Source organism: Pseudorasbora parva, chromosome 22 (genome assembly GCF_024679245.1).
Source record: "Pseudorasbora parva isolate DD20220531a chromosome 22, ASM2467924v1, whole genome shotgun sequence".
NCBI classification, from domain to species: Eukaryota; Metazoa; Chordata; class Actinopteri; order Cypriniformes; family Gobionidae; genus Pseudorasbora; species Pseudorasbora parva.
The window spans coordinates 4,479,189-4,504,000 of NC_090193.1; the positions used below are offsets into that span (position 1 = coordinate 4,479,189).

The 24,812-nt window shown below is 37.1% G+C and overlaps 1 protein-coding gene across 1 annotated transcript; it reads right to left on the bottom strand.

The window, feature by feature from the left end:
- Positions 1–658: 658 nt before the first annotated feature.
- Positions 659–23,642, bottom strand: znf831 (zinc finger protein 831). Its single transcript, XM_067431580.1, has 4 exons — positions 23,142–23,642; positions 17,875–21,992; positions 12,722–12,921; positions 659–5,642 (listed from the first exon to the last, which is right to left on the bottom strand). Exons 2-4 carry the CDS (start codon positions 21,944–21,946, stop codon positions 4,965–4,967), a joined length of 4,950 nt encoding a protein of 1,649 aa, XP_067287681.1. The 5' UTR covers positions 21,947–21,992; positions 23,142–23,642; the 3' UTR covers positions 659–4,964.
- Positions 23,643–24,812: the final 1,170 nt, after the last annotated feature.

The following is a 24,812-nucleotide window of genomic DNA, read 5'->3' on the forward strand; positions in this document are numbered from 1 at the left end:
CAGACTTCCCACTGAGGTGCCTTGATACAGCACTCTGGGAACAGCCTATTCGTCCAGAAATGTATTTCTGTGTCTTACGCTCTCGCTTGAGGGTGTCAGTGATGGCCTTCTGGACAGCAGTCAGGTCGGCAGTCTTACCCATGATTGCGGTTTTGAGTAATGAACCAGGCTGGGAGTTTTTAAAAGCCTCAGGAATCTTTTGCAGGTGTTTAGAGTTAATTAGTTGATTCAGATGATTAGGTTAATAGCTCGTTTAGAGAACCTTTTCAGGATATGCTATTTTTTTGAGAATTTTTCATGAGCTGTATGCCAAAATCATCAGTATTAAAACAATAAAAGACCTGAAATATTTCAGTTGGTGTGCAATTAATCTAAAATATATGAAAGTTTAATTTGTATCATTACATTATGGAAAATAATGAACTCTATCACAAACTGCTAATTTTTTGAGAAGGATCTGTACTTATTCAAATAATTTGAGGTGTAATATGTTTTTATTTTATTTTACTTTTTTACTTTAAAAAAAATACATTATCTTAAAATTTTAAAATGTAAAATGTTAAAATTACATTGCCTTATTGCTGTTGAGGTGCTGTATACTGCTGTGCATTAAGCAGAGATTAATCATGGAGAAAGTACAGTAAAGACAAACAATACATACAATACCATATGACTTTAATAGAATTTCGATTTACACTCAACTAAACAACTCTTGAAAAAGCACACAATGTACAGTATATCAGCATGTAAAAACATCAGCTCAATTCAAAAACATTTAAAAACTTGAATATACATTTATGGTTACACAAGGATCATAATCACAGCCACTGTCCATTAAATGCCTTTAAGGCAGCAACTGCATTCAGTCAAAACTGATGACAGTTCAGGAAGGTTAAAGTCTGATGATGAATAAAAGTCTTTTTAGTCACTTTGCCATTGGCCTCCCACTGGCTGACTCACTGATGGCTGGGTGACTGATCTCTGTGGAACCCCATTGTGAGCGTTTACTCTTGGGCCAAGGCTTAATGCTTATTCAGACATGGTGAGTCACATAAAGAGATCGTGCTCTCGAAAAGAGCGTGTGCATCCCACTGCGTGCTTTCTCCAGGTGCCTTCAGTAAAAGCTGAAACTCCTAGGGCAGTGAAATGCATTATGAATCACAGCACAGCACAGCACAGCACTGTTGATGGACGGTATAGCGTGAGGATGCAGGAACTGGCTGGCTTTGTGTTTACATGAAATGCACCTGGATGCACCTGTGGGCACGAACTAAATAATGAAGATTGCCTGTGTGTGAATTTGAGAAAAGGTTTTGCTATCATAGGACAACCCAAAAAACTGCATTGTGTGATGATTAAAACTGCTTCATACACTGTAAAAAGACAAAATCTGCAGTTCATTATATTTCTTGGTCTGACTAACTTCTTAACTCATTCATACAAAATAATATTTTGACATACATAAGCCAATTATATTATGTGTAACATGCACACGCATTGCCCGAAAAAAAGAGAAAAAAGTCACTGTTTGGATTTAAATAGGCAAATGTTTAAAAGTCAATGATTGGATCATTATTGCAGTGATTATTGTTTCTAGCATGTTATATGTTTGCAACAGTTCATCGAACCCTAATTGATGGAGTGTGTGTAGCTTGTAGGAAGACACAGCATGGCCATATTCCAGGATGACAATGTCAAGATTCATCATCAGGCTCAAACTGTCAAAAGTCTTTGGGGTGTGCTGGAGGAGACTTAACAGAGTGCTTGACTCTTGCATTGGCAATACAACATCTGGAACAAAAATGGATGCACATTGATGGAAATTAATGTTGTGATGTTATTTCCAGTTCTTTAAGAAATTAAAAGCTACACACTCCATCAATTGGGGTTCGAAGAACTGTTGCCAAACATATAACATAACACAATAATCCATGCAATAATGATCCAATCATATATATATATATATATATATATACACACACACACAATGTTGCACAAACAAATATGTTCTCTTTGTTCTCACTTTCCTTGTGAATCAAAGCCAAACCACTACTTGAAAACATAAACAAATGAAAAGCACTAAAGCCAAAATGACTCATGCTGCATTTGAATCCATGCCTAGCCACACATGTCTTATGGATAAAAAAGACTTAAAGGTGCTGTATGTAAGACTGGCAGATAGTGAAAGTTTTTGTGTTTTTTATGCTTTAGTACAGTCAACAACTTACATACAGCACCTTTAAAGCCCATTCACAACATGAACGATAACCATAAAGATAACTACGCCTGCGGACATATCGTTCTGTTTATTGTCCTGTCTAAGCGCGAGCTTATCTGTTATTTTAAATGTTCAAACTCAGCACAGCAGGATGGATTCTGATTGGCTGTTAATTTCGGCTTTAAAATCGTTCTAAAAGTGAATCCAACAATATAGTTTCTCTGTGCCGGTATCGTTATACATGTTGTGTGAACTCTGCTATTCTTTTATATTTAAAATAATGTTTATAACTATATATTTATCGTTATCTTTACAGTTATCATCCTTGGTGTGAGCGGGCCTTTAGAAAGTAGTACTCTATATGAGGAACAAAGGGAAACTTACAGTATGAAAGTTGAAATACTGAAATTTACCATGACACAATTGGTCCAAAAAGCAAGTGGCATTTGACATCAAAGCTGTGGTAGAGCTTCTCAAAGCTCCACTGTGTGATATTTCCCCCCATCTAGCGGTGTAAAGGTTTATGACCATCCAGTGAATAATAGTTTCTGTTCCTCTCCATTCTGATTTCGTTTTAACTCCTACGGTGGACGATTTAGTCCAAGATTAACATGACAATCCCACTCTTCACATTCGACACGGTGCCATCGAGTGTTAAAACGCCAAAGGCGAAGCTTGAATTTACGGGTATGTCCCTCTTTGGCTACTGTACTTTCAAGATGGAGGGCCAACATGGCGACCGGCATTCGAACCCCTCACCCGTATGTATTTTCAATGGCATATTATAAACTTACGAGAATACTTTATTACTTGAAAGAAGAAAATATACATTAATGAGCACATATATGTTTGAAAGAACTACGTGTTTTTAGCTAAGAATAAACTAAAAAAGTTACACAGTGTAGCTTTAAGGTGGCAGTTTTTGAATATGTGCAGGATTTCAGCATCAGTGTTCAAATAGGGTCATGATTAAATGAGTCTGTTCCTCATGCCATGTCTGTTCCTAGAGCAATCGTTTACATTTACTGAACAAAATATTGGGGACCACTATAACAACCGCATGCTATGAATAATTAGTTAAGCATTAGTAAATAGTTAATTGATAATTTATTAATTATTAATAGACATTTATAAGCAGTTTATAAATACAGCTACTCATACTTTATAAATGATTTTTTTTTAATTTCTAAATGATTACATTATTTACGAACCAGTTATTTAGGAGTTGTCAGCGGTTTGTAGGATCATTTAGTAAGTTAATGATTAATAAACTAATTATACATATTATTTACACTTATATAGTAATAGTTACTCAGTGTGTGAATAAATTATATATTAACATGTATTCCTACTATAATTGATGATTAATTCAGGTAGTTGTAAAACATTTATTAGTTTTCAGTGAAAATTTTTTTTTTTTGTGAGCTCATTTCAAGTGAGGGCGATTTATGCCTTGTTAATTTATGCCCTGATTTATAAAATAATAAAGCATCTATTAATATTTCTAAATAATAATATGTATACATGTACATTTAAATAGTTTATTAATCATGTACTTAGATTTTCTAAATGAGTTATTATGAACCACTGATGGCTCCTAAATAACTGGTTTGTAAATAATATAATACTTAATGCAGAAATTTTAAAATCGATCATCGAACAAAGAAAATACAATTATTAAACACATTATAGATATGCTTATACATCAAGAATAAAGCATTTATATCTGTATTTATAAACTGTTTATCAATGTCAATTAATGCGTTATAAATGATGAATTAACTCTTTACTAATGCTTAACTAATGAGTCATAGCATGCAGGGCCGTACCCAGGATTTTCTAAATACCAAGGTCCAAATATGAATTTTGGAGGGTTTGAAAAAAAAAAACATTTCCCTCCTTTACATATGCATTTTAAGACATAAGAAAATCAAAGAATCAGCTAACTGTAGCTTTAAAACCATGTCAGTGTGCAGTATAAATTATTATAAGAAGACAACAGATTTTTATAAATGAGAATCTGGTTAAATGTTGCAAAAAAATTAGACTCCAAATTAGAAAATCAGAAAATCTGTTTTGTTGTTAAATTGAGCCAAAGACGACATATGTGTGACTCCGTCTTTGAAAACCAAGCTTAAGTAAATTTGTGTGATTTACATTATGTAAAGAACATTATTTGAACATATAACCTTGATATATTTAATGTTGAATACGTAAGATCATGTCAAAGATAGAAATCAATGTGAAAATATAACCAATGAGTGAAATCAAAATGTGAAGCTCCTAATCTCAATATTAGATTATGAGACTTTAGCCTGGATTTCACAGACAAGAATCACATTATGTGTAGCAATTCGGAATATATTGTAGGCTAATGCTTTTTCTATTCTGAGCACAGTGGGCTACCTGCTCTTTCTGTCTCATTCCCATCATCTTCTCTCTTTCTATTTTCCCCAGTTTCCTTCTCTTGCCCTGTATCTTTTCTCTTTTCAAAGCTGAGCTTTGTTTGAAGCAGTCTTTTCATTTTCGTCTGTATCGGTAAAAACAAAGTTGTAAATGTAAATTTACTGAAGGCTTCCAAGAAAACCAGGTCAAGAAAACGTTATTAGTTTGCATCCCTGGTTATTAAGCGCTCTTGCGGTGTTGTGATGTCAAACTTCAGTCGTTGTTCGAAGCGCCGGTTAGTGGTTAGTGGCAATTGTAAGTCAGAATGGGTTGATTTGTCAGTTTTGTGTGTACTTACACCTTACTCAAGTTCAATGACTAGTTTTTGCTCATCATCACTGCTGCTGTTACTGTCCTCATGTTCCAGGTAACTATTATTGCCTGCATAGAACAGTTTAGGCTCTGTTGAGTTGCTATGTATGCCTGGGGGACATATTTGCAGTTCTTGACCAGAGATTTGATTTGACGCATTGAGAGAACTGGACCCAGCACTGGATGATGAAGTAATACTTGTGTTGACAGTCTCGATCTTCAACTCACCAGAGTTTTTTTGCAAAACGCTGGCTGATACAGTTGTGCCACTTGCTTTGTGTTGTGACGTGTGCAACTGAACGTGGGTGCCTTTGGAGTAAACCCAATAGTTTGTCTGTGTCTCCTTTTGGAACTCATTTTGCATGGTATTCACTGAGAGGGGATGTCTGGATGTTTGATGGGATTTTTCTGCCGCACTTAGTGAGGATGTCTCCTGTTGGCTTGTCTCTCGAGAAGGGCTGTTCTCCAAATATTCAGCCACGCTGGTGTTGTTGTCATATTCCCCTTGACTTTCATTTTGACGTGTTTGTGAAGGGATGCTTGTGCCAACAGATGCTTCTGGATTGTTTGAATCTCTGAATTTTTCCTGCTGAAGTGGATATGAAATGTTGAGCGACACATCACGGTGACCTTGAGCGGAGGTCTGCTGTTCCTCACAAGACATTTCCTGTCAAAGGAAACATACAATTACTTCATATTACCATGGGAAGCTCAAAGTATACTCCGTTTTGTCAGATTTTTTGCAACCACTTTGTATAGGCTACTCAGGTCATGAGCTGGTTTAAGCTGGTCTTGAGCTGGAGCTAATTCCTTAGGACCAGCACTTGACCAGCTTTAACCAGCTCATGACCAGCTATGAACCAGCTTAAACCAGCTCAAACCAGCTGCCATGCTTCAAAACATACCTAACCAGCATATGCAGTTTTTTTCAACAGGGACAACAGACGCCCGCATTGACATTGACATTGTGTGAAGACGTTATAAAATAGCATCAACTTTAGTTTAAAAAAATTCAAAGACATTTTTATCGACCATTTTAACTTACGGAGGAAAACTGATGAAAGATTAAACTTTCTGTCGAGCCTGTGTTTGTGTATACGCTATCATATGGAGTAGCCTATACTTTGAAAGGCTATGGCTGCATCCCAAAGAGTATATTATCTTTAGTAGGTTGAGGGGCTGTCTGCTTCACTTTCAGTTTGTGTTTATTTATTAAAGTGTTGAATGTTCACCAGCTCCCTCCTTCTTCCTAACAACGAACTGCATTACAGTGACCTACCAGTATCAGTTGTGTCACTTCACTGCCATTCACAAATCCTCTCCCATCGCCTCATGGTATAGAAAAGTGTCCATTGTAAACACACTTCCGAATCTCGCCGAAAGTAATAGGTCATCCGGGTACATTTTGCCTACTATTGTGAATTTGGACATACATATTTTGCCACATAGGGCCCTATTTTAATAATCAGTTGTGCTGAGTGTCCCTGTGTGTGTAATAAGCAGACTATATGTGCGTGCACCCGCATGTGTTTCACGAGTTTACACCTACATGAAATCAAATATACACTGTAAAAAAATACCCATCAAATTTACGGTAAAAAACCGGCAGCTCTGGTTGCCAGAACTTTTCCGTAAAAAATACGGCAGTAACGTTTTAGGTTTTACGGGAAAACAGCATATAATTTAAAGGTTTTTAATGCGGTAATTACGGTTAATACTGGTTTATTTTACAGTTAAAAACCCTATAATTTGAAAGTTTATATAGAAATAATTATGTGTACACAGTACACTATAAAACAATAATGGTAAAAAAAAAAAATATTGAAACAAAATATTAAATGACCAACTTTCAATTGAAACAATTGAAATGCTAATATCTGTTATTTTCCTTTTATATAATTTGACAATCACCAATGACAGTGGTGATGAGAATCACATGATGAATCAAAGCTCATCACACACAGCTTTTGGAGGGACAATATTAACATATAGAAGGTGCACACACAAACACTAAACACCAAACACCATCATGGTAACACACATGATGTTTTAAAAATGCAATAAACATTAATTTAACAACATTAGATGTAACATAAAACCTTAATGTACATAAGTGATTAGAAAAAACTAAGAAGAAACAGTTAATTTAATGAAAATGCATCAAATGCGAAGTGTCACGTGGGGAATTCTGGGAATGTCAATTTACGTTTTTTCACCGTTAATTACACAATGACCTGTTCTTTTTCACTTCTAAAAATTGTAAATTTAACGGTATTTTACTGTAAAATAAAATAAAATGTATAAACCTTTAAATTATACTGTTTTGAACTGTAAAATAAATGTTTTTTAACCGTAATTATTACATTATAAACCTTTAAATTATATGCTGCTGTCCCGTAAAACCTTAAACGTTACTGCCGTATTTTTTACGGTAAAGTTCTGGCAACCACAGCTGCCGGTTTTTTACCGTAAATTTTATGGGGATCTTTTTTACAGTGTACACTGTAAAAAAAACTACAAAAAACTGTTATTTTTACAGGAAAATGCTGGCAGCTGTGGTTACCAGAAAATTATGAAACTATGCGCACTATGAAATTCAAAATTAAGTCTGTGGTTAGAGGAGGCACAGTTTTTTTTTTCATTTTTATTAAAAATAAATAGAAAACCAGTAAGTATTACATTAAAATGTAAAGCATAAGATGTATGTATGTAAACTGCATATACATTTTCAATGCATTTGGATTATTTTTACATAGACAAATTAATAAACTAAAGATGATTGATATATGCCAGTTATACGTAAATGAAACAGTTAGGAATTATGTAAAAGTACACAGAAAAACACCCATGTTAAATTAACACTTCCTAGTGTTTATGTGTGTGCTCACTACTGAGTTAAAGTACCATTGAAGCAGTGTTGAAGTTAATGAGATAATTAATTGATGATTGAGCATTAATGATGAACACCTGATGATAATGAGCAGAATCACTGAAGGACAGAGAAACACGAGAACTACAGCTGACTTCAGCCACAGCTTTAGATGAAATCAACTGAAGATAAAAGAAGACATTAAATCTCTGAAGATCTCAGAGGATTAAACAACTCCACAAACAGCATTACCAGCTTCATGCATTACTAACCAAACTGATTTTATTGTTGTAATTTCTGTTTTAATTAAAATAATAGTTTTTTTATGAAGTCACCATGATGGTGAGCAGTGTTTGCTTTAGTTGGGCTCTTGACTCTCCAACATTAGTTTTCTGGCTGCTTTAACTGTGTTTGTAAAGCACTTTTGTTATGGCATGGAAAGTCAAAAACTATGGCCAGGTGATTTGGCTCTTTAATGATGATTATATAATCATCCTGTAGTGGCTGAATCACTGAGCTCATTCAGATTCTAATGCTCTGGTTATAGAGGTAATGTGTTAATTGTGTAGTATGCGTAATAAAAGCCTTGTGGTATACATTATAAACTCATGCATTGTTGTGGTAATCAAACAATTTGCAGGACCAAAAAAAAGGTTTAATCTACGGCATTATTTAGACAAACACAGACATCAAGAATCAGTGTTTGCATCTCTGCAATGGTGACAAAAAAAAAAAAAAAAAAAAAAAAACACAATTCAGAAGCATAATTTATTCATGCCGCAATGCATGCTGGGACTCATTGGAGAGTTTTGATTGGTGGTACCCAGCATGCACTGCAGCATTAAGCTTTTCATTGATTGTCACCATTGTTGAGATTCATACACTGATTCTTGATATCTGTTTGTGTCTAATGATTGCTGTAGATTAAAACCTTTTGTGCACTATTTTTTTTAAATTCTGCATATTAGATTGCCACAACAGTGCTCATGCTATAGAATCAACTTGCCACTATTATGAGAAAACAAAATTAATAACACATAAACAGAGTCTTAGACTCTGAACAAGACCAGTGATCACTAGATGAGGATTATATAATCATGAACAAAGAGACAAATCATCTGACCATGTGTTTTCTTGACTTTCCATGCTGTAACTAAAGTGCTTTATAAACACAGTTAAAGCAGCCAGAAAACTAATGTTGGAGAGTCAAGGGTCAAGAGCCCAACTAAAGCAAACACTTCTCACCATCATGGTGACTTCAAATAAAACTATTATTTTCAATAAAACATTAACATCCACAGAAATAAAGTCAGTCTGGTTAGTAATGTGTGAAGCTGGTAATGCTGTTTGTGGAGTTGTTTAATCCTCTGATGAGATCTTCAGAGATTTAATGTCTTCTTTTATCTTCAGTTGATTTCATCTACAGCTGTGGCTGAAGTCAGCTGTAGTTCTCGTGTTTCTCTGTCCTTCAGTGATTCTGCTCATTATCACCAGGTGTTCATCATTAATGTTCAATCATCTCTTAATTATCTCATTAACTTCAACACTGCTTCAATGGTACTTTAACTCATTAGTGAGCACACACATAAACACTAGGAAGTGTTCATTTAACGTCTGCGATTTTTCTGTGTACTATTACATAAATCTTAACTGTTTAATTTACGTGTAACTGGGATTTATCAGTCACATTCAGTTTATTAATATAATTAAATAAATCTTACCTGTTTCATTTATAAATGATTTACAAATAAGATTTTTATTACTGATTCTTAGATATGATTCTTAGTAAGTTGATTAATTTGTTTGTTAAAATTACATAATCCAAATGCATGGAACATTTATATGCAATACAAATACATGTTTAGACATTTTTTAAATGCATAAACGTGTAAAGTGACTTACATTTTTAAGATTAACAAAAAATTGTAATTGTCAACAATATTTGCATGTCAAATTAACAAACTAGTTTTTACAGTATTTTCTCAAAAAACGTACAGGTTTTTAATACCAGTATTTGTAGTTTTATCAAATACAATTTTATTATAATCACATGTTGTAAATATAACAAAATATTCTGTTTAATAGTTTACAAAAGTTCACTGTGATTCAAACAAAAAATATATGCTTTTGGGTTTTCTATAATTTTCTTTTGGGATATTACATTGTTTTTCTGTAAATTTCACTGGCATAAGGTTAGATCTATTGCAGTTATTCACCGTATATAGTAAGGAAACTTTGTGTTAACCAAATAACAGTTTTTAACTGTAGCATTTTTACAACCTTTGACCGTTAAAATCACGATCATTTTTTACAGTGTAGTCACTTATGCTTATATACCATGTTGTCCAGGGAACAATGACGCAGTCGTTTTCAGTTCCTCAAAATAGAAATGCTCCTGAACACACCTGGTTTTCAGACCAGCGTGCACATGTGCAAACAGATGGGTGCGAGTGCATTTGATATTTAAACAATCAAGCGCTGGATGTGAAAATTAAAACTGCGTCAGGCTAAAACTAGCAAAAAACACTTGCCTGCACAATCGCCTACTATATAGAGAAGTATGCTATTTTGGATCTAGCCTATGCAATTGACTATATGCATACACTAGCATACGCATAAAAAAAGAAGTATACTTTAGGGCTGGCTGGTTTATGCTGTGGGCCGCCGTCTAACACTGTCTTTTGAGTGAATGTGATCCAGTGCTTTATGACTTTTTAGTATTTCATCAAAATAAACCACTAAAATATATGTTATATGGACTAGTACATTTTCAGTTTAAGAACAGACATACAGTCACTATCCGTACAGGTTTAGCACAATCCAAGTAAAGGGACTTATTGGCTATCCACAGTGTGAAATTTGTAATTAGTCATGCCATTGCCCTCGGTGTTATTCTAAACACCCGGTTGTGTGTTCCACATCTATCCTGGGATTTAAATGGTTTTTGCAGGATTTCACCTAAAGGCCAGGACACACCAGACCCATCGGTCATCATTGGGTCATCAGCAAGGGTCAGTCAGCTCAGTTTTTGTCAAGTCAAGCCATCTTTATTTATATAGCGCTTTTGCAATGACGGTTGTTTCAAAGCAGCTTCACAGTGTTAAACAGGAAAACATTGCAACAAAATTTGATTCGGCTGTACAGTGGTTCTGGAGAAAATGGTGATGTCATCTAGCTCATTTCAATATATCATATAGCGACAATGTGGGCAGATCAGTAATAAAGTTGATACAGTTAATTTTGTAATTCATTTTATTTTGATATTTAGTTACTTGTGTTGGATTGATAGCTTAGATGAAAATTTTCTGCACCCTTTGCACAAGTTAGACCAGTCAGTGGAATTTTGGCCAATTGAGGATATTGAACCGCCATTGGTCAGTGGGCAAGACAGATCACCTTGATTGGCTGTTCAGCTTAGTGAGCAAGTGCACAAGAAGAAGAAGAGCAAAAGTCATAAAAGTGAGCAAATGATGAATTCAAGAGGGCACACACAGAAGCCTTCTTTACTTTTTATCTCATGCATTGCAATGTGCAAATATTTAGACAAGGTGTCTGGAATTAAAAACATTAAGACCAACTAATCAATATTATTCATATTCAAAATGGTAAGCAAATGCTTCTTTGTTTATGGGTTGTATATATTAATAGCACTTTTGATTTTGAATATAGACCTTCTTCCTCAGGCACAGAGTGTTGGCGATGTGTGAGTGACGACACAGTCAGTGTTTGGTGTGTCATGACTCTCTTTTCTCCAAAGGCGAAACCGGGGAGTGTTGTCACACGGGTTAGATGTAACACTGTTTGACAGGTTTGACAGGTCAGAAAAGAGCTGTGGTAACGTCATCAATAAAAAAATAACTCACATCTTCTTTTTGGGAAATTGCATGTGACTGTGAGCAAATTTGTAGATTTTATAACCCAAAAAATATATTATCAGGCAAGAAAGTACAATTTTTCATTAAGATATTTTTTTGCATAGCAATCATTGAATTGTAGATATAATTTAACTTTTTCTCTTCAGTTTAATTTGATTAACAAACCCACATGCTAATTCAATTAGCCTTGTTATGGCTGTTTTTTAACTGTAACTTTGTAACTGTTATTGTAAAAAAACAGTGTATTAAAAATGTTACAACCAACCCCTATGATGATTCCAATGAGTAAAGTCAATCATATTCTCTGTTAAGGCAAAGTCACGTGAGTTTTTTTTGTGGCGTATCGAGGGATTTATTTAGTAAAGTGTTATGCTATCATAGGTAATGCTATCAGATTAAAAAAATGATCTGCCTCAATTGAACGCACAAGTTTTTGTGCACATTATTAGAATGTATGCGAATTCTGATGTTTCAATCCAGGGTTTTTTAGGCAACATCTCAAAAGTCACATAAAAAAAGGTTGACCATGGAAACGGAAAGTTTTATGTGACAGGAATATGGTATACTTCCACACACACTCACGCAAACACGTGCAGCAATTGTTTTGAACTACATTTTATGTTTAAAAAAATATATAATATAATGTATGTTAGTATTTAATGTCAGTAATAAAACATTTTTTACATTGTTCTTCAGCAATATTTATACAAAAAAAATTGGATAGTGTGGATGTTATTTCAGTAAATAACTAAAATTACAGTAAATTACCCAGCTAGTGTTATAGTAGTGGGGTAGTTTGTAACAGTTAAACTATTTGACATTAACTCATATAATCTGTAATTATGTAGAGTTATCTACATCCAGGTTAGTTTTCTTCATAGTTGACAAATGTGGCTACCATATTCAAATTTGAGGCATCTAGCACAAACAGCCACTGAATTACTGATGCTCGAACAAAAAGTGTTACATCCATCCCTGGTCTCCCCTCTTCTTTTCTCTCACCTTTCTTTTGTCTAGTTTTCCATCATCTTTGCAGGCGTGCCGTGTGGAGTCGTGTGTGTTGTTCGTGTCCTCCAGCTCTATGCTTGATCTCTCCCCATCTCCAGCTCCACTCTCAGGTTCTTTGGGGATCGATTCCTTGCTCTCTGTCCCAAGATCCCTCTGAAACCCCAGGTGTTTGAGGGTACCATCCTCCCCAGACCCTGAGGGCAGAACAATAACTGAATTATTAAATGCAGCATATATTAGAGTCTGAGTCTGTCCTTGAAGCTGGGTCTCCGCTTGATCTTTTGGTTCCTCAGAATCTTATTGTATGTCAATTCCTATGAGGGCAGTTCCCAGTTTTCACTTGACTAGAGTATGGGACGGTATAACATTGAATGATATGAAAGAAGTGTTACTTTTAATGTTGTTTAACCCACTCTGGAGAAAATTATGAAATCACAGTTTGAGAAAATGAATTATTTTATAACATATATTTAAGGATAACAAGAGATTTATGCATTTTATTTCTGGAATAATTCCTCCGATGACGCAAATTTATACAGAGTGGGACTCATTTTCAGCCCAGGAGCCCAAGACCAACCCTTTTTTTTTTAACCTGGCTTTTTCAGCTCCCCCTGGCAACTTTTTACTATCCATTTTATCCTTCCGCAATTAGCTTATTCTCTCCACAGCTTTAAAATACGATTTTTTTTTGTTTCTCAATGGCAACGAGCCGAGTACACCAACGCGCTAGAGTTTAGAGAGAGAGAGAGAGAGAGAGAGAGAGAGAGAGAGAGAGAGAGAGAGAGAGAGAGAGAGAGAGAGAGAGAGAGAGAGAGAGAGAGAGAGAGAGAGAGCTCTGACAACAGAAAGCATTTTTTTATGCACGGTCTAATGATCATGCGCTGCTTTAAATTGAAATCTAGTGTAATTAGCGGTGTTGTTATATCAGTCACACAGTAAGTAAACACACATAGACATACACAGAAAATTAAGAGAAAAGAAAAATGAAGCAGCCGAGTCTGCCGGCCCAATTCATGAGCGGACTGAGTGACCCACCGGGAATACTCTCGAGTCTCCCGATGGCCACTCCGGGCCTGACCCCTATTGACAGAAATGAGAGAGTGAGGGGGAGATGAGAGGGAGGATGTTTCAGCCGGGACTTTTTACTGCGTCGAGTCGAAGTACTCTCAGAAGTGCTATTCCGCCATACATTATAGTTCTTCTTTTTAATCTGCTTAGAAAAGCGGCACGTTTTATTTTATGTCATCATACTTGATCAGTTCAACTATTCGTGTAACTGTATTTAAATGGGGAAAACGTGCAGGTGTTTGGTCGCTTCTAACTTGATCTCTGATTGGTACCATAGAGAATGAACTGGGCTTAGTGGGCTAAGCTAAATGCTATCAGATCGTCACCGCGCGTCAGAGAGATTACGAGACGAGAGAGGTATGTATCAACTCGTTTTAGTTAAGGGAATAACATAGTTTAATATGAAAAAGCGGTGAAGTATCCCTTTAAGGTATAAGGGATAACCCTTTTGGACCATGAGCCTGCCATGCAGACTGTTTTTTTTTTGTTGTTGTTGTTTTTTTTTGTCATTTAACTAGCAAAAGTAGATTCGGATGTCACACACATTCAAATGCCTTTTCACTGTCTGAAAAGTTGTGAAAGGTTCTTAGTGTTTCAAAAAACAAAAACAAAAAAACACATTAAAAAGCTTTATTAACATTCCATTTAATCTTGGGCTACTATATTTCATCTGGAACTCAGATGTGAAAATGTCTTAAACTTGACACAAACAGTTAAAGTCTGGAAAGTTGTGAAACCATTTCTTAGTGTTTCAAAAAAACATAAAAAAAATCTTTAACATTGTTTCTGAACATCATGTCATAATTTTTGAAGCATCTCTGCTTGGCAGTGTATTGAGTTCAATAAGCATTGGCATATTTCCTGAAGGTCACTGTGATCTCGCCATGTTAGACAACCGGATCAACGCATTTTGTTGATCCTGGAACAACATTTTGGTCCACAAATGTAGTATTAATCCTATTCCTAACTCATCCCATAAATTATTCCTATAAGCATAGGGAAATGATTGGTAAATGACAATGATGTGGAAGCACCTGTCCCTGTTTGTAACCTTAAACTTGACATAAACTGTAAACTCAAATCTGATTGGTTAACTGAAATGTTGTTCCAGGTTCAGCAAAGATGTTGATCCTGCAACGTTGTACTTGGTGAAATCACGTTCACCCTTTCCTGACCTCTGGCAAAGGACAATCACTATCACTACAAGACTTATATTCTTCATCTCTGCCCTCTGCTTCTGTCCTCCTTGATCTTCAACTTCTTTCTTTCTTACTATGACCTTATTTTCGGATGCACTGCCGTGACTATTATGAATACTTTATGGAAAGGTGCAGCTTTTTTCTCTATGTCTTTTATAAAACTTGCTAACATCAACCTAAAACACAGGCAAAAGGTTATTATACTGCCAGTAATGAACAATATGCAGATACACAGAAAATACGTGTCCCCTAAATGGACTGTCATTTATGCATAACACAGAGATGTCTTTGGTCTTCGAGGTATTTATTTTACAAAATGTGTATTAAAATTACCAAAAACATTTGGATTTGGAATACACCGTGATATTTTTATTTATGTTTTTATTAAATGTATATGTCTTTCCTAGTCTATAACTAACTCATAGTGTAGCATGTGACCGAAAATATCTCCTTCACTTCCTTGTTGCCAAAAAATGTCGAGCACATTGCACGTAAATTTTAATCGTATTGACTGATTATACTAATTTTAATTATTCCTGCATTTCCATGCAATTTTCTCTGCATCATTTATAAATGACCATTCACGATGTGTGCACATGCCTGGCTGTTTTTGTTAACTTTTATAGGCTTGATGGTAACTAAAAATGTGTTTGTGCAAAACGAATAAACTGGTCACAGAAATCATAAAACTGATTTTCTTAAAACGAATGTTACAGCCAGAAAACGTATGTAATTGATGTTCAGATTCCTGCCGTTCAGCCACCTGGAACTTATGCCTCATCGCAAAGCAAATGTCAGCCAAATGAAGGAAAAAAATTACATGACAGTTTCACATTGTATATCAAGGCACACCGACCAACATATGCTACTATATATTATGGCGGTGGAGATATAAAAACGATTGTCCTGATGAAAAACAATCGGTCAGATTCTCTGGGGTGGGACTGGTTTGGCTGAACTCTTGCGCACGCCTCTGCGCAGCATTGCTTCGAAAAGGAGGCTACATTTGGCTCTTAGGTTGCTTGTCAGCTGTCTGGAATGGAGACAGGCACAAAATCTCCGTTTAACCCCTGGGTCTTTGCTCTGGTGGGTCCCACCTTCCAGTGACCTCTACTGAGCACCCTGTCTATCCCCTGAACACATCTGATCAAACAAATCCATTCCAGTCAAAACCAGTTCGGACGATTGCTGTTGATCAACTTTTTCATTGACAATTCTCTTAAACTGAAGCATCCATAGACACCTTCTGAGCGTTTTCTTTAGCTTTGAGAAAAGAATGTTTTTACAAAGAGGCTTAATAGAAAGGGCAGTATGTTTTGTTTATTCTAAGCCTCTCTTATTCACCCTTGACCTTTTTCATATTTGTTACTATGACTAATTTGGGTGACCTGTGACCTAGTGAAAGGGAATCTCTTAAGAGTGCTATTTACACCGTAAAGACGGCAAGGATCAAATGTTTCCCTCTAACAAGTGACTCTAATAAGAGAAACATCAGGTCATTGAAGGAATACAGAGGAATTACAAAGGTTAGGACAGGAAAAAGCCGTGGAGAATGTGATGACAACTTAATGATGTTCACCTTAGATTCACCCTCTCACACTAAAATCTTGGTGATCCTACTGAATTCAAAACAGATTCTGCTTGTGAACCGCTTTCGCTGCACAACTTGAGAATGCAAGACAGAATAGTTTACCAGTTTCCCCCTTTTTTTCCACATAATTATACTAACGTGTAGTGCTGCATCCCAATCTGCAATGTCTCTGGCTGACATACAGTACTGGAAACAACACCGTAATTAGTAGAGTTTCTATGGCCAATACTAAAACGTGAGTTCTGAAACATTTACTAATTTAGCAGACGCTTTCATCCAAAGACTTACAACTGAAGAATACAGGAAGCATGGAAAATCGTGAAGGCAAAGAATCACAAAAAGTGCCTGAAATACTACATTTTGGACATTACCCAGAGTAGCATAAGCTAGAATAGAGAGGGAATAGAGAATATATATATATATATTTTTTTTAAAGATGAGATTAAGTGTTCGTGGAAGTGCTCACTGATATAATCAATTATCCCTTTCTTAGATTGTTTTAACTAAGTATGACAATACTTTTTTAGCCAGGTTTACTTGAACTCATCCACTTTCAAATCTTGACTGCTTGTCAAAGGATTGAACTATTTTGGTAATATTTTTATTATGATTTGACATAATAATATTTCTCTTGTGCTGCTGTAATCGGACAATGAGGTATTTTATATTGCATGGAGTGCATTAGAAGATTAGAAAAATAAGAGGAAGTCTGCATTGTCATAAAGCTTTGTCTAGTAAGGTAGACAGAATGGAAGTTTTGATCTCTTGTTGCCACCTTGTGGAGAGAAAATGTTATGACACCCATTGAAATCAGTCTATGTATTGTTCTAAAAATGTTTTGCTAACGGTCTCATTATGAAATGAAAGTGCTATTTCTGAATTTCCCCCAAACTATCAAAATGTCCAGTTTTTAAAAATGTTTTAAAACTTTTATTTCTTGCTCATGTGAGCATTAAGGGAACATTAAGTTTTGCCAATATAATTAGAAAGTTACTTTTATATGTTCTCTGAACATTCTGAAACAAGTAATAACATTTAAACTTATAAAATGAACATCCAACTAAAATGTTCCATGATTAATGCATTTGAGAACATTAACGAGCATTCTATTAATGCTAAAAAACATTTGCTCATTATTTTGAGAGAACCTTGCCAGAAAGTTAGCCAAACTTCTGAGAACATTGTTAGCTGGGATCTAAGTACGGTTTCTCTATCACATGCAAGCACTGCACTCTAAAAGGCATGACATTAATACCTTGCAGAGATGTATAATAAGAATTTGCTCCCACCTGTAAATATATCCAGATTGGCATGGCGTGTATGGACATCTTCACATTTAATGCCGTCTTCGAGAATGCTATGAACTTTCGATGTCCTGTTAGTCGTTGGGCATGATTTTATTTGACTATAAGTGTCATTCCCAAAGTCATCTGGGCTTAGAGCAAAGGCCTGTTGGAATTCATACTTTGCAGGTGTTTGTCCTGGACCAGTCGCCAGGGTCCCATGCATGCCGCTGAGCTCACCTGTGTCGCATGCTTTCATTTCTCTTTTATCTAAATCTGAGCTGCAACATACGGTCCAGTATGGCTTGTTCTGAATGGGTTGTGTTGTGGATTTTAAGGTATCTTTCTTACAAATACAAGTTTTGAGTTGTGTCGTTGTCTTTGTTTCTCCATTTTCTGATAATGTGACTGACACAAGTTTTTCTGTTTCATCTGTGTCCACTGACTTGGTTTTAACGTGATTTGACTCCATTTTCTCCGTGAATGTTTGATCATTAGGGGAGCTGACCAAATCTGGGTTATGAGGAGAACAGTTTTGGGGCTCTTTGTCATTTTCTCTTCTAGAACAGCTTTTGTCCACTAAATGCGACTCGTCTCCAGCCACTGGTTTGTGATGGGACTCTGCAGCAATCTCAAACTCAGCAGATTTTTTCTCCTGGAAATTCTCAGGTATCTTCTGTGGTTCATACAATTCTCCAGTTGAAGTTTTATTGTAATCCACTGAGGCTGTGATTTGAAACTTGGTCTGTGGGTGTGACCCAGATGAAGCACACTGAGGGCTGCCGTTTGCATAGTTTTTAGCATTTTGAGAGCTGTCTGCTTTTTTTACTGAACTTGCAGCTTCACAAAAATTGTAAGTGCTCCCTTTTCTCATCTCATCATGTACCATTTCCTGTGCCATGAACACATTCTTCACATCACTGCTATATGCCTCGTGTGAAAGCAATGTATGGTTTGTTAGGGCAACTGAAGTTGTTGTTTCAATGTGAGGCTCTATCAGTGCTAACTGTTCATCAGAAATGAGCTGCATGACGATTTGGAGATCAGCTGTTCGCACATAAAATGTGTTCTGAGCCTGTGCTGAGCCATTTAGTACCGTCACCTTTTCTTCTGACCCTTGAAGATCACCTCCTGTGGCCATTTTACAGGCAGGGCTGTTTAGAGTATTGTCAAACACAGTGTTTGCTGTAAGACCAAGAGTTTTTCCCGATTCACTCACTGGGGAGGCAGGATGGTTTTGAACTGTATGCGTCGTAGTTACTGGATGACAGATCTGTAGATCAGGTTCAGAACAATAACTCACTGTTGACATTGTGTTCGTTGATGTGAAAGGCTGAGCATTCTCTGAGGTTGTTAAAACTTTAAGAGGATGATGCAGTACAGATGATACAGGAACTGTTGACTGGCTTTCCACCACTCCTGTTGCACAGTTGCTCTGCAACAAAGACACTTGATACTGTACTGGTTGAGGCAGCATAGGAGAAACGAGTGTAGGCGTGGTAGACTGTTGTTTTGTCAGATAAACTTTGGATAAACTGTTTGTTTGAGTCAGCCCTGAACAGGAAACTGAGAGCATAGGCATTGAGGTTGTCGTACACAATACATCTTGATTACTCTGGTCAAAGGCTGTGACTATTGAAGCCCCCTGACTCTGGTTTGAAGATAATACGCTGTTCTCACGATGGTATCTTACTGTAGTTTGCCGGCTTTCTTTCAGAGCTGAAATGGTTGAACAAGTGCTATGAGTGGAGTCAGAACAAGAGGCTGACACTCCATCTGTGGAACACGGAATCTTCAGCTGGTACTTTGGAGGAAAGCTGGTCTTGGCTTCAGGGACAGTAGGGCTGCTGATAGAACCAGACGGGGTGCCAGATGTCCCACTCACACTGATCAAACAAAAAGCAGGGCTAAGTGTATTACCAAGAAACTGGCTTGGATTTGAGATCTGATGTATGAAGCTGCCCTGCGGGTGGATATTTTGCACGTTGACCTTTTGTGCTGGAACTGTGATGGAACTCTGCGTTGCACACGTTGACAAAAGAGCTTGACTCATTAAACCACACAGATTTCCATTTGCCTGTCCAGTTCTAGGATCTGCAATACTGAGCATTTGAACATCATTCCCTGTGCGCTGTTTCTTCCTCTCTGATGGTATACGGCAGTCAATGTGTTGTATTGCTGATTCTTCTCTTTCCACGTCTGCCCCCTTCACGTTATTACTCCCAGAGTTGGTATGAGACATTTTAAGGTCATTCACAGCAGAACAGGTAGTAAAGTTCAGAGACACAGATTCATTGTTTTTCTGTTGGCTAGTTTGAGTTTCCAGGCTCTCTGTTTGTTCCGAGCTTGATGCAGTCTTTTTCATCTTCAATGGACAGTCTTTCTCTGTATTGTAGAGTTTTCTAAACGTCCCACCTTTGTATGTGTGCCACTTTGTGTAGTCAAATTTCCGGGCTTTCCTCCTGTAGTTTCCTTTTGTACATGGCTCCGTTCCAAAATCAGTGCTGTCTCCATCTGAGCTAAGGCTGCTCATACTGCCTCTTTCAACCGGGGATCCCTCGGCAGTAGGCAGACAATCTACCGCAACCTGCCTAACTAGTGAGCGATGACCTTGAGCTTGTTGATGTGACGATCTTAATGGGTAAACATGCCCTGCACTACACCTTCTGCTAAGATTTAAATTCACTGCTCCATCAGTGGGTTTGCCGCCCATAGTGAAGGGTAAAGAGCTGCTTCGTGTCAATGGAGCGTGCTCTACGCTAGTGGAGTGTTGTGTAGGCACAGAGCTATGAGTTGCTCCACCTCGTCTGTCTTGATTTTGAGAGCTTGAGATGTGCTTGCTGCTCCTTATCTCAAAATGGAAGGAGTCTTTATAAGTGTACGGCACAGGGAGATCAATGCTTCCTTGCTTTGACAATACTGTCTTTCTTGGACGCACGTTTTCCAGTTGTTTATTGTCCACCAGCACACTATTCTCATATATAAGCCTTGAAATACGTTCTTCCAGCTTCTGCTTCTCCTGATTGGACACCTTGCTTTTGCCATCTTCTGGTGTCTGGAAGGCACCTGGTTCTTGCTGTTCCATTGGGGTTTCTTTAAATGATTCCATACTGGGATCATGTAAACTTGCTCCAGGACTGCTGGATGAGTGATGCTCACTGCTGTCACTGAAGCCAGAGTCTGTACTGTCATGGCTTTGAGACTTTCCCCGGGACCTGGGGGAATCCCATGGCTTGGAAAAGAAAGCTTCCTGCCTCTGAAGCGGTGTACGATTTGGAATCGACGACGTACATCCATTCTCACTCTGTCGGATAGCCGTGTTGTTTTTCATGCCGACTGATAACTCCACAGTTTTTGTATTTACCTTGTCTTGAAGTGCTGGTGTTGTGCTAAATCCAACCATGGCAGCATTGCGTAATGCCCATTCTATGCCAGGCACTGTAGAGTCTGCCTGACTTGGGACTACAGAAAGAACCTCTTTGCTAACTGAATTTCCGTCATTCATCTCAGAAGCTGGAATGGTACAGTTGTCCTTTGAACTCTCTATGCTCTCCTGGCTGCTGAAGGTGCCTTTGTCAGATTCGCTGGAAAGGCGTGCATGAGCCTGTGTGCGCTTGTGTTTATAAAGGTTACTCTGCGTCTTGAAGGAAATGCCACAGGTAGTGCAGGGATATGGTCGCTCTCCTGTGTGGCAACGGAGATGTTTCTCGAGCACGCTGGGTTTCAGACAGTCCTTGCTGCAGTGTGGGCAAATATGCTTCCCGGTGGGCTTAGGTCTGGCCGAGGTTGCCGGAGCCACTAGCCTTTGTTGTTGCAAAGCATCCCTGCTGGGAAGATGCAGTGTCAGAGAGGGCAGAGTCGAGTTGCTACACATCCCTGGCAGGAACAGTGGTAGAACCGTTGCATCCTGCAAGGCTCCAGGTTGGGCCTGAGGATATGGCTGCAGGCCAGGGGCAGGAACGTTGTGGACATACATAGTCGTGAGAGGGGCCTGAACACGCGTCTCCTCCTCTCTCTGTGCAGACACTGAACACTGAGGCTCTGTAGCTCTCACAAAGCTCTGCTTGCTAGTTGCCATGGTAACACAACCCTTGTGATGCTGGGAGACGGAGCTCACTAATTACCTAAAAAAAGAAACAGTTTTATTATTGTTATTATTATTATTATTATTATTATTATTATTATTATTATTATTATTATTTTCATTAGGCCTGAACTCCTCTGGATCAAAGGATTCTTCCCCCTATTTGAATTGGAATTCAGGTGATAGGAAGCTAAAGAAACCAAGATTACACACCTTATTACAAATCACCATCATTTTAGGGGACTGAGTGGGTAGAAGCTACAAAATGTGTATCAGAGCAGGCTAGCTGTTCTGTACTTCAAAAGGAAATGGTATACCAGCAGAAACAACTGGTTGAATTTGCTCAATTCAACAGAATGTTATTTGATGAATATTTTCTTTTTTCCTCTGATCAGTTAATCATGGACATTTTGATGAAGGCAATCCAAGATGGCTATTGTTTTAAGTCTCATTTAGAGTTTAAGTCTCATGAGAGTTACAATCTCATATTTAATGCAAACACATGGTCAATATTTGCATATTGCAGAAGCACCAGAGGAGTATGAGCAAAAAACAGCGGTGGTAAAGTTATGACTCATTTCTAGAAAAATGATAGCATCAAGGACCTACACTCGATTATTTTCACCTTTATGAAAATGTGAAGACGCTCTACTTTATTCATCTTTTAATCATTAATCTTTTTAGTTTTGTATCACATGATTGCAGATTTATGATTATAATTGGCTTGTGAGATATTTCAGCCTTTAGTTGAGAAAGACAGTTCTATTTAATACAAAACAAAATGGTTACAGTTTATTTTAAGGTTTCTTTGTTACACTGTAATTACACATTTAAGTACTGAGTCATATTAATTAACTGCATGTACTTACTATAAAGTCACGGTTAGGGTTTGGTTTAGGGTTAGTTACTTGTAATCATGCACTATTAACTATTATTACTACAGTAAGTACATGTATTAACGTGTAACTACACTAAAAACTGCTTAAAATAAAGTGTTACAAAAATGCATTACTAGGACATTTGCAGAAAGTTTGTATGAAAGTTAAATACACGATTATTTGTATTGTTCACATCCCTTTATACTCTCTGTATCACATCACTACACTTATGAGAGTCATTCAAGCTAATCAAAACTGATGTGGACGATCATCCTGAATGCTCTATGATAGTGGAATTATGGGTCACTCACCAGAACTTAACGGTGACACTGCAGCGACTAAAGGTTGTCCAATTCAATCCAAAACGTGGAAACAAAAAGCCACCCTTGGAACAGTGAGAGGTGACAAGAACGAGTGAGTGACATGTGACTGTGGCACCTTCTCTCACCACAAAGGCCCCTGGTTCCTCTTCCCTCTTTAGTTTTCTGACTGTCGTTTCTGCTGCTGGTGGAGGAAATACAAACGTCATTCATGCAAATGACTGGATGACGACGGCAACACAATGTAAGAAGTACATGAGAGAGTGAAAGAGGAAGAGAAAAGTCACTGTGGAAACCATTAAAAACAAAGTTAAGGGTGCCAGCACTTTAAAAATAAAAGAACCCGGACCAAAGTGAAGACATATCGCAAAATGGAGTTCCAGAGAGAAAGACTAAATGAGATGGACACAGATAGGGATGAGAGCAGATGGAGGGAGGGAGAGATAGAGAGAGAGTGAGAGTGAGATAGAAAGACTAGAGACAGAATGCAGCATATAAAATAACAACTAAACTGACAAACAAAATCCCTGTTCAAAAGAGGAAGTGCAATGAACATGCAGACCCACCTCAAACAGATAACCCCCCCCCCCCCACACACACACACACACACACACTGTTTGCAGCACATACCTGACTTCTGTTTCTATCTTTTCTCACTCCTCCAGTCACCCACACACCCACACACAAAGGAGGAGAAGTGTAACAGAATTTGTGGTGGTGTAGCATTTGATGGTGTACGTCTTTATTCATTTATTTTGATAGAAATGTTAGCAGCTACTCAACAAAAGTGGCGTGTCTGGCACCTAGTGATCAGAGAGAGTACATTAGCAACCATCTGTGCTTTAAACTGCATCAGAGCAATGGAGGGCTCATTATTTCCTGTAAACAAAAGCAAAAGCATATCCTCTGGAGGAATAAAATCTGGCTGTATTATCCTTCTGTGATACATTTCTATGGCCTTCACTCCTCATGTAATTGTCATTATATCAGAAAGCACACACACACACAAAAATAACAGGCAGCTGAAACAAAATTAACTGTTTAGAAATGTTAATACTAATTAGGATTTATGTGTAATATTATTGCAAATGCAGGATAGAGGTGGGGAATTGGGAAAATAACAATGAAAAATTCAAATGATATATTACATATTTATCATAATATAGAAATAAAAAGTATTTCTATTGAGCACCTTTTTCTACATCAGCATTCCTCTACAAGCTTACATTTTACAAGAACCTTAAAACACATTAAACCATTCATGATTACCAGTTCTTTACATTTTTTTCCAACTGCTTATACACATTTTCAAAACTGTCTCCTTTTTTCAAAATTACACACAATTCCCAAAACTTCACACACAAAATTCAAAATGCCTCACATCTCCTTCAAAATGTAACATTGCATCCAAAATGACATAAACACATATCAGATTGAAGCATTTGCATCAAATGGCAAACACTTATTTATTTTATAATAGTACATTTTTGGATATGCCATGTAAACACTGTTGTTCTAAATCTAAAGCTCTTTGGTCTTTCATATGCTTATATTTACATTTCAATACAATGTTCTACAGTGAAAGTCATCTGCCGAGAGGGGTAACAAGTATAGTGTAAACCAATGCAATTTGCCAAACATTACTGTTGTATACAGTAGCAC

Bases quoted from the DNA above. Each gene is read 5' to 3' on its own strand.
- znf831 (XM_067431580.1), bottom strand. From the start codon at position 21,946: ATGGCAACTAGCAAGCAGAGCTTTGTGAGAGCTACAGAGCCTCAGTGT. The intron at 12,922-17,874 runs GTGGGAGCAAAT...TTCTGCCCTCAG, and splicing joins CAATCTGGATATATTTACAG to GGTCTGGGGAGGATGGTACC. The intron at 5,643-12,721 runs GTGAGAGAAAAG...TTCCTTTGACAG, and splicing joins GAAAACTAGACAAAAGAAAG to GAAATGTCTTGTGAGGAACA.